We start from the raw sequence: 11,315 nt of genomic DNA, 5'->3' as shown, positions 1-11,315 counted from the left end.
TGTGCCTCAAAAGGGGAAGAGACAGCCTAGTCTTTTCGCACACTTTACCCTTCTAGTGAAAGTTTGCTGGACTCCCCAAGGCTACTGAAAAACAGGTAAAACATCAGCATATTGCAAGCTAAACAGACAATTTGTTCTTCGTGAACAAAATGGTTCAGAAAATCTTTTATTATTATTATTATTATTCATCCTTAAGTCAAAATTTGAAAAGCAGCAGTCTAGACTGTTGACAAGGACAGAAATGACTAATTCAATGACTGTCTAGTTGTCTAGAAGATCAAAACTGATGTACTGGGTTTCATCACTGATCTTAGTGGGTTCTACTTTATGAAATTAAAAACTCAGTGTTTCATGTTATCACATTAACAATTATTACTGTTCTTTTCTGTGAAAAGCGATGCAGTTGTCTATGCTGGTGTTATGGGCACTAGGGACATTCCTGGGATGGGCAGATGCTACCACAGAAGAAGCAAAGCCCATGGAGGACTCCACTGCTTGCTCAAAGATCTGTACCTGTCTTATTGATGACTATACTTCAGAGCTCATTGTCTTCTGCAGTGCACGAAATCTTACGCAGGCTCCTGCTGATATCCCTGCAGCTACACGTACTTTATGGCTAGATGGAAACCTGTTTACTACCCTCTCAGCTGACACATTCAAAAATCTGAGTAATTTGGACTTCTTGAATCTACAAAATGGGCATCTGTCAAGCCTTGACTCCCAGGTGTTCAAAGGCCTGCATACTCTTGCTCACCTACACCTGGAGCGAAACAATCTCCGCTCATTACCTGCTACCATTTTTCAAAACACCCCTGGCCTTGCTGCCCTCAACGTCCACAACAATCAACTGTCTCGAATAGATGAAAAGTTACTTGCAGGTCTCTCTCATATGTGGCTTCTGAACCTTGGATGGAACTCCCTTGCAGTTCTTCCTGAGACTGGATTTAATGATCTGCATGGTTTACGGGAGTTGGTGCTTGCTGGGAATCGCTTGGCTTATCTCCAGCCTCAGCTATTCCAGGGTCTTACAGAGCTAAAAGAGTTGGACTTAAGTGGAAACTATCTAAGAGTTATCAAGGCCAATGTCTTCCTGAAACTTACAAAACTGCAAAAGCTATACCTTGCCCAAAATCAAATTGTGACAGTCGCACCTAGAGCATTTGTGGGCATGAAGTCTTTGAGATGGTTGGATCTAAGCAGAAATCGTCTTTCTGTGATCCATGATGAAACATTCCTTGGCCTGCATAGCCTACATGTACTTCGCCTGTCAAACAACTCAGTAAGCAACCTAAAGCCAGGCACATTCCGTGATCTGCATTATCTTGAAGAGCTCTGTCTTTCCAACAACCAGATTAGAGCCCTAGGAGAGAGAGTTTTTGAAGGATTGGGCCATCTTGAAGTGCTGAACTTAGAATACAATAGGCTACAAGAGGCACGAACAGGTACCTTCATGGGCCTTAGTCACTTGGCAGTGATCAAACTCACTGGTAGCTGTTTCCGCAGTCTTCCAGACCAAATTTTTAAAGGTTTGTCAAAGCTACATAGCATTCATCTTGACAAAGGCTGTTTGACCAAAGTATCCACCCAAGGTTTTGCTGGTCTAACAGGCCTACGACGACTGTTCCTACAACACAACAACATCTCTGTGGTGGAGCGTCAGAGTTTTGTGGAGCTCCAAGGTCTGCAACAGCTTGACTTAAGATTCAACAAACTGGCATCACTTTCTTCCCACACCTTCTATGGATTAAAGAGTCTTGGTTACCTTTTGCTATCCAACAATATCCTCCGCCACATTCCTTCAGAAGTACTTCTACCATTGCAGTACTTATCTTGGCTAGATCTCTCTGGAAATAAGCTGGAAGTGCTACTTAATGCAACATTACATGTACTGCCACGTCTGCGCTACCTCAACCTGAAGGACAATTTGCTGACCACTCTTCCACCTTCCATTCCAGATGGCTTAGACCAACTCTGGCTATCAGGTAATAGCTGGAAATGTGACTGTAGTGCTAAACCTTTCAAGGATTTCAGCCTGCAGAAGCCACATGTGATTCCACGACAGGTGGAGACCTTGGCAGAGGGTGACGAGCCCCATACACTTATCACAATCTATAATAACATCACATGCACCAGCCCACCCAGTCTTGCTGGACTGGACCTGCGGGATGTCAGCAGTGAACAGTTTTGCTAAAGGTTTTATAAATGTGGTTGACAGGCTTTCACCCTAGCTTCTACAAGCATGACAAATTATTATTTAATTGTGAACATTCAGTATTTCTGTATTTGTAACTCTAGTGTCATTGCTTGTATCACAATTTTTTGCTGATTAACCACATTTCATGAATCCACTGTAATTCATACAAACACATTTTGCTCAGAATGCACTTCATTTAATGAACAATCACCATTTATGCTATTATGTGTCAATCCCAAGTCTTGGACTAGCCTTGATTTAAATTAATATAACTTACCAGTGACATGGATGATTAAGGGTCTTCAGGTTTGGGTGCCCAAAGTTTCCTTATCACAATATTTGCTTTCTTGTTGGTTGTATTTGTTATTAATGACACATAAAATAATAAATAATACACTTTTCATTAAATTTATACTTCATCAACAAATATGAGAAGTTCTTGTTCATAATTTCATATTTTAAGAAACTTCACCTGAGTTCATTTACTGAGTAATTGCCCACCCATCTTTCAGAATAAACAGGGTGTGTTTGGTTTGGTAGCCCTAAATAAATATTAAGAAGCAACAGCTAGAGACCAACATGCACATATTGGGTCAGAGAAATGTAGACGAAAATTGGGACATAAAACCATATAGTGTATATACTTTATATATAGTAATGTTTCTCTTATTCAACCATGTCCGCGCTGGGCTCTATGGAATTATAAATATACATGCACTTCAAAGTAACTAGTAAATAGTAAGAGAAGGTTAAATTGCAAAGCCAACCAGGAAAGTGCTACAGTTCATATTTAATGGTGGTGTAACAATCAGACTATTTAGATTAAACATCAATTTAAAAGGCAACGTTTGAACTGAATCGAGGCAACAATCCATTTTTAACCATGAAATTGATCATAAACAGATTATTATCAACTAAAATGTATTTTAAATCAATTATTACAGAAAAAGGACAGATAGGTGATGTATAAAAAATTATTTATATTTTTAACTGGTGTGTAAATATGCTAGCAAGGTGATTTGCTTGTAATGCTGATATTTATAATAATCATTCCATACATCACCATCATTCGCAAATTAACATTAGCCCTACCTCAGATTCTGTTCAAAGTTGGTTACATATTGATCAGAGGCTACTAAACTGGATTGTATTGTAGAAGATTCAGTGGCATCATCAAACATTGCACCATTGCCTTATGAATCAGTCTTGTGTAAGACTGAGGGTAACACCTCTAATATTTATATTAATAGAGTCAGTAAGGTACCATCTAAAATGTGCATGACATAGACAAATATGTAATGTTCCACCGAGACCACAGATGTCACACTCAAAGTCTTGTTTCACTTAGTAATATACAGTTAGGTCCATAAATATTTGGACAGAGACAACATTTTTCTAATTTTGGTTCTGTACATTACCACAATGAATTTTGAACAAAACAATTCAGATGCAGTTGAAGTTCAGACTTTCAGCTTTAATTCAGTGGGTTGAACAAAATTATTGCATAAAAATGTGAGGAACTAAATCATTTTTTAAACACAGTCCCTTCATTTCAGGGGCTCAAAAGTAATTGGACAAATTAAATAATTGCAAATAAAATGTTCATTTCTAATATTTGGTTGAAAACCCTTTGTTGGCAATGACTGCCTGAAGTCTTGAACTCATGGACATCACCAGACGCTGTGTTTCCTCCTTTTTAATGCTCTGCCAGGCCTTTACTGCAGCAGTTTTCAGTTGCTGTTTGTTTGTGGGCCTTTCTGTCTGAAGTTTAGTCTTTAACAAGTGAAATGCATGCTCAATTGGGTTGAGATCAGGTGACTGACTTGGCCATTCAAGAATATTCCACTTCTTTGCTTTAATAAACTCCTGGGTTGCTTTGGCTTTATGTTTTGGGTCATTGTCCATCTGTATTATGAAACGCTGACCAATCAGTTTGGCTGCATTTGGCTGGATTTGAGCACACAGTATGTCTCTGAATATCTCAGAATTCATCTGGCTGCTTCTGTCCTGTGTCACATCATCAATAAACACTAGTCACCCAGTGCCACTGGCAGCCATGCATGCCCAAGCCATCACACTGCCTCCACCGTGTTTTACAGATGATGTGGTATGCTTTGGATCATGAGCTGTACCACGCCTTTGCCATACTTTTTTCTTTCCATCATTCTGGTAGAGGTTGATCTTGGTTTCGTCTGTCCAAAGAATGTTCTTCCAGAACTGTGCTGGCTTTTTTTGAGATGTTTTTTAGCAAAGTCCAATCTAGCCTTTTTATTCTTGAGGCTTATGAGTGTCTTGCACCATGCAGTGAACCCTCTGTATTTACTTTCATGCAGTCTTCTCTTTATGGTAAATTTGGATATTGATACGCCTACTTCCTGGAGAGTGTTGTTCACTTGGTTGGCTGTTGTGAAGGGGTTTCTCTTCACCATGGAAATTATTCTGCGATCATCCACCACTGTTGTCTTCTGTGGGCATCCAGGTCTTTTTGCATTGATGCGTTCACCAGTGCTTTCTTTCTTTCTCAGGATATACCAAACTGTAAATTTTGCCACTCCTAATATTGTAGCAATTTCTCGGATGGTTTTTTTCTGTTTTCGCAGCTTAAGGATGGCTTGTTTCACCTGCATGGAGAGCTCCTTTGACTGCATGTTTTCTTCACAGCAAAATCTTCCAAATGCAAGCACCACACCTCAAATCAACTCCAGGCCTTTTATCTGCTTAATTGAGAATGACATAACGAAGGAATTGCCCACACCTGCCCATGAAATAGCCTTTGAGTCAATTGTCCAATTACTTTTGGTCCCTTTAAAAACAGGGTGGCACATATTAAGGAGCTGAAACTCCTAAACCCTTCATCCAATTTTAATGTGGATACCCTCAAATGAAAGCTGAAAGTCTGGACTTTATGTCCATGTCATGTCCATTATATAACTATAACTTGAATATGTTTCAGTAAACAGGTAAAAAAACAAAATTTGTGTCAGTGTCCAAATATATATGGACCTAACTGTATATATATATATATATATATATATATATATATATATATATATATATATATATACGGCCCAGAGTACCTACTATGCAACATTTTCACATTAGACCAGCAATATCTAAATTAAAAACAGGCCTGTGGTAGGCAGAGGTGGTGGAGTAGGGGATATATTGTTGGAGTGCAAAGACAAGAGACATGAGAGATTAAATGCATTCTGTGTGAGTTCATCTTAAATCTTTTTCTTACTGTCAGATAATTTTGATAAGTGTAAACCAGATATCCAATATAGCCTATATAAGTGGCTGACTTATAAATCATTTTTACTAGTCAATCACTACGCCTAATTAAAAAGAAGTTGTTGTCATCTTTTCCACTGATAAAATAAAAAATGCTTTAAAAGTGGTCTCTTTCACCATTAAATGTATTCTCTTAATTTTTTCCCTAGAAACACCACATTGTAATGTATGATGAATATGGTCCTTCAAATGTACATTTTTTTTTACTGACTGGGACATACTGTATTCCACTGTACTATATTCATACTGTGGCCTAGTGGTTAGCGTGTCCGCCTCTCGATCAGGCGATCGTGAGTTCTACTCACGGTTGGGTCATACCAAAGATCATCCTAAAAATGGTACCTACTGCCATCTGGCAAGGCACGCTGCAATACAGATGTGAGTGAGGTGTCAAACTCTCGCGGTTACCAGAGGACTAGCCCCCCACTGTAACCCTAGCTATGTAATAGGCGAGAGGCCGAGGGCTACAGAAATGGAGATCGGCACTGCCCTATGCGCCACATGGCGTGGGAAGGACTTTGATTTGATATTCATACTGTATACTGTGAACTGGCCTAGTGGTTAGCGTGTCTGCCCCTCAACTGGGAGATTGCGAGTTCTGCTTGTGGTCGTGTCATCATAAAAATGGTACCTACTGCTTTCTGGTAACTTGTGCTTGAGAAGCTCTCATCCATCATCTTGGATATGGCTGCCCACCATCGAAACTGGTCACATTCCGCAGCATGGTCCGCCAAGCTCTCTTGTCTGTATCCATCACTTTGCCTTGCTCATGTCGGATGCCAGTGCAACTAGTCACTAACTCCAAGTCCTCCTCAACGTACTTCAACCAAGTGACTCGCTGTGCTGCAACTGAGGGGTGACCATGCCATGGCATCCACTCTAGTAGATACTTTGGTAGGTGTGAGTTGTCCGTGCAGACAACATGCCCATACCATCTCAAACGTCTCACTACCAAGTGAATTCGGATTGTTTTTTGACTGGTTCTCTGTAGCACTTTAATGTTACTTACTCAATGGAAGAATTAAACTTTCAGTTTTTTACAGAGACTTGACTGATGGAAAACTTCAAGCTGCTGTTCTTGTTGACCTGTAGTTTGCCAAGTTTCAGCAGAGTACAGAAGAATGGTAAGGACCTCACTTTCGTAAATCCTGATCTTAGTCTTTATTGTGATCTTCTTGTTGTACCAGATTTTGTTCAGTGAGTTGAAGGTGGCAGAGGCTTTACCAATTCTGTATGACAGTTCTGGTTCAATAGAGCCATTTCTAGCTATTGTTGTGCCTAAGTCGACAAAACTGCAGACTTGATCTTGGGATTTCCCATCAACATTGATGTTGAGTATTACATCACATGGGAATGGTTGTTGACTTGTGGATTTGTCAATACACATGACTTGGGTCTTGTCAGCATTGATGCAGAGGCTTGCCTTTTTACAGTGAAGAGCAATGAAGTCAGTTGTTTCTTGCAGACCAGCCCTGGAATCATCAAATATGCTGAGATCGTCGGCAAAATCTGCATCAGTCACATGCTTTGCTGGATACCTTGAACTTTGCCTATGTTGTAATGTTAGGCCTTGAGAGATCTTGTCTGCCATAGCTTGTTTGAGTGCCCAGTTGAGAATAATATTGAAGAGGGGTGGTGCTTGAATGTCCCCTTGGCCCATTTCATAGCCCACTTCAAACCAATCGGTTAAGCTGTCATTTACATGTACACCACTCACTGTGTGCTTACTGATGATCTTTGTGAATGATTTACCTGAGATAAAAGCGAACACAAGTGAGAATCAAGCAAACTGTTGTTTGTTTACACTTCAACTTGCAGCACTTCATTGTAAAGACATAAACGAAAAGCTTAAAAAAAACCATACTTACACAGGCAAAAACAATACAGCATTCATTCGGCAGCGACTTGATAATAGTGAAGTCCTTTACCCAGCCACATACAAAAAAGTTGTAAACCTTCATACTCTTCCATGCTTTCATCTGTTTTGCGGTGTAGAAGAATGTCTGCAACACCAGATAGTTCGAGATGTTGGGGAACTCAACTGAAAGGTAGTTTTTGAGATCGTATGACAAATCCTTCTTTCCCAGACTGTAGGGGTTTATTCCATTGCACATAGCAATCTTCTGAATACATCCAAAGCAAGCAGTGGCTTCTAGATTACAAGCATGCTCTGATAACTTATCGCTAGTTGTTTGCACTACAGCAGCTGTTTTGGTTTGCTAGACTACCAGCTGTTTTACCGGAAGTAAAATCACTAAGAAAAGTCACTTGACTGAAACCAAAGAATAGAAATGGAGATCGGCACTGCCCAATGTGCCTTAAGGGCCTGGTTAGTACTGGGACGGGAGACTACCTCAGAAGACCAGGTCCTGGCATGGGAGGGACTTTGATATTCAGACTGTATCCATACTCTAATACAATACATCAGATATTCTGTAAGGTAGCGTACTGTAATACGTCAAGGTAAAATATTACATATTTATCCACATCACTGAACATTTTAGATGGTTCCTTAGGTCCTGCATACGACTTCAATATATTCATCCTCATGGGTGCAGATCCCGGGGGGGACATGAACCCCCCAATTTCTGAAAAACATGAATTGTCCCCCCCAATAAAAATCCCTTAAATTATTAAAAATTGTACAAACAAATGTATTTTCAGACAAATGATTCCCTGTGCAGTACTTTTTGAATGATGTGGTGAGCCTCTATGAAGTTGTGATTTATGGTTGCATGGTATGAGTTGCATACGAGAAAAAAAAAAAAATCACTTTTGTGTCCCCCCCCAATCCTGACATCGGATCTGCACCACTGTTCATGCTGTATCCCTATTCTATTAATACAGTAAACCAGTAGACGGCTATAGTCAAAGTAGACTTTTACATAGTTGTCTACGTCATGCATTTTTTTAGATGTTCCCTTAATGACTGGGATGTACTGCAACTTTAAAATATTCATATTGGATCTGGACTTGAATATACGGAAGCGTATTGTTGCCACACTCAAAAAAAATTGGCTTAGTATCAAGTAATTACGTGAAAACTTTATTGTTATAACAATATCTTATCATGTTTTTACAATATATTTATCATGTAATAACATTATCACGTAATTTCATGATACGAAATTATCACGTTATTTCATGATAAATTATCACGTTATTTCATGATATTTTCATGTAATAATGTGAAAACACCTTATCAATAAATAACGTGAAAGTATGGTTTAACGTCATAGGCTAATCTACTTCAATTAAAAGCAGACGGCCTAGCCTAGCCTACTGTATAACTTTTGGTCGAGCAAAAACACAGAGCAAAAACATGGCTGAATCCTGAATGACTCAGCTTTGTATAAATAGGGGACTACATAGGCGGCAAAATGTAGTGTTTTTCCTGCCATGGAAGTGCACTTGTATACTGAGGAGGAAGCAATTTGCATTACAGCCGTGAATGAAGATTCAAAATGGCGCCTCGGCTCAGTTTTCCCTTCCTCCTCAGTATACAAGTGCACTTCCATGGCAGGAAAAACACTACATTTTGCCGCCTATGTAGTCCCCTATTTATACAAAGCTGAGTCATTCAGGATTCAGCCATGTTTTTGCTTGGTGTTTTTGCTTGACCAAAGTTATTCAGTAGGCTAGGCTAGGCCGTCTGCTTTTAATGGAAGTAGCCTAGCCTATGACGTTAAACCATACTTTCACGTTATTACATATTGTAAAAACGTGATAAGATATTGTTATAACAATAAAGTTTTCACGTAATTACTTGATACTAAGCCATTTTTTTTTTTTTAGTGTGGCCGCAATATGCTTCCATATGAATACGACAATGCATTAGAAATCCTGGAAGGTAGAGGACTACATTCTAGGTAGAATTTTATATAGTTATACATAATATACCATAATATACTTTTTAAATAGGCTACATTACGTCACAGTACGTGCTGTATCCAAGTGTATTATATTCATATTGTATCTGCACTCTAATGCCCCTTTTCCACCAAAGCAGTTCCAGGGCTGGTTCGGGGCCAGTGCTTAGTTTGGAACCGGGTTTTCTGTTTCCACTGACAAAGAACTGGCAGAAAAAACGGTTCCAGGCTAGCACCAACTATTTGCTGGGCCAGAGGAAAGAACCGCTTACGTCAGCGGGGGGGCGGAGTTGTTAAGACCAACAACAATAACAAGACCGCGAAAGATCACCATTTTTAAGCGATGAGAAGCAGCAGCTGTACAAACGTGAAGTCATCCATTATTATTATTGTTGTTGTTGTTGCTGCTGCTTCTTCCGTGTTGTTTTTGCTTCGATATTCGCGCCAAGGTTTATGCAAACGTAGCGACGTAACTGACGTATACAGCGACGTCACTGACGTATACAACGACGTAACTGACGTATACAGCGACGTAATGATGTGACTTCCCTTAGCACCGCAAGCTATGGAAAAGCAAACTGGTTCTCAGCTGGCTCGCAAGTTGAACGAGTTGTGAACCAGCACCAGCACTGGCCCTGAACCAGCCCTGGAACTGATTTGGTGGAAAAGGGGTATAAGACGACATCAGATACCCTGGTTGAATTTCGCATACAGTACTTGTCCATGCCAGGCACTTTTTAGACGATCCCTTATTGATCTCATTACTATGGCAGTGACCTGTGTTTCTAAAAGATTAAGTTCAGAGATTGAAATTGAATTAAATATATTTAGTTGTAGACGGTTCTCTGCCCGCTCCGCGGTGAGAATATGCCCATTACTGATCCAGTACGCTAATTTATTGAGAAATAGAAGAGAGAGACTCGAACATGAAGGGAATGGTCAATATGAAATCGACTTGTCCGCTGAAGTCGCGTGCTGTATTTACGCTCCCCATCTCCTAGGCCAGGGGTTCCCAAACTTTTCCATGCCAAGGCCCCCCAAACAGCATTAGCTTCTGGCCGGGGACCCCCTTTGCAAATCCACAGACAATGCTACAAAATATGTAAAGAAATATCAACTTTTAGAATGTTTTCTCTTACTTTTATTCAATATTCAATAATTGTTACATTTGTTTAGCATAAGAATATTATTAACTAACATGTTTTCAACACAAATATTTTCGCACTGAACAATAAACTGTATAACCTCCTGTGGTACCTGATTCAACTCATTATCCATCCTTTTTGCGACCAGTGCCTCGCGATGGAGCATGCAGTGTGTGGCCACTACATGCAGGGCCTTCTGCTTAATGAGAGCGGTCACTCCACTGATCTTCCCAGTCATTGCTGCGGCTCCATCTGAACACACCCCCACACAACGGGTCCAGTCCAATCCGTTAGACTTGATGTAATCGTCCAAAACTTGAAAAATGTCTTTCCCAGTAGTTCTTCTTTCAAGTGCTTTACAAAATAGTATTTCCTCCACAAATCTTTCCTGTGAAATAAATCTGATGTACACAAGCAGCTGGGCCTCATTGGATAAATCTGTGCTCTCATCCAGCTGAAGTGCGAAGTATTCGCTGGCTCTCACCTGCTCCAACAGCTGAGCAGATACGTCTTGAGCCATGTCACCAATCCGTCGGCTTACGGTGTTATCAGAGAGTGGGACAGCATCGATTTTTTTGCCAGCATCCTCACCAAGCAATTCTCGGACAATGTCTTTGGTGGCTGGTAAAATCAAATCTTCTCCAATTGAGTGAGGTTTTTTAGCACGAGCAATGTGGTACGAGGCTAAAAATGATGCCTTCAGGGCCCGCTCGGGGACAGTAGCTTGCTGGGTGAATGCAGCAGATTGCCTGATCAAATGCTCTTCTTTGCATCTGAAGAAATCTACTGTTTTTTCGGCATCTGTTGGATATTTTT

The 11,315-nt window shown here is 40.2% G+C and overlaps 1 protein-coding gene across 1 annotated transcript; it reads left to right on the top strand.

The window, feature by feature from the left end:
* Positions 1 to 397: 397 nt before the first annotated feature.
* On the top strand, positions 398 to 2,191 carry igfals (insulin-like growth factor binding protein, acid labile subunit). The gene has a single exon (XM_060942127.1). The coding sequence runs from the start codon at positions 398 to 400 to the stop codon at positions 2,189 to 2,191; it is 1,794 nt and encodes a 597-aa protein (XP_060798110.1).
* Positions 2,192 to 11,315: the final 9,124 nt, after the last annotated feature.

The sequence above is a fragment of the Neoarius graeffei genome, chromosome 16 (assembly GCF_027579695.1).
Source record: "Neoarius graeffei isolate fNeoGra1 chromosome 16, fNeoGra1.pri, whole genome shotgun sequence".
Lineage (NCBI taxonomy): Eukaryota > Metazoa > Chordata > Actinopteri > Siluriformes > Ariidae > Neoarius > Neoarius graeffei.
This window is presented reverse-complemented; position numbering and strand designations above follow the sequence as displayed.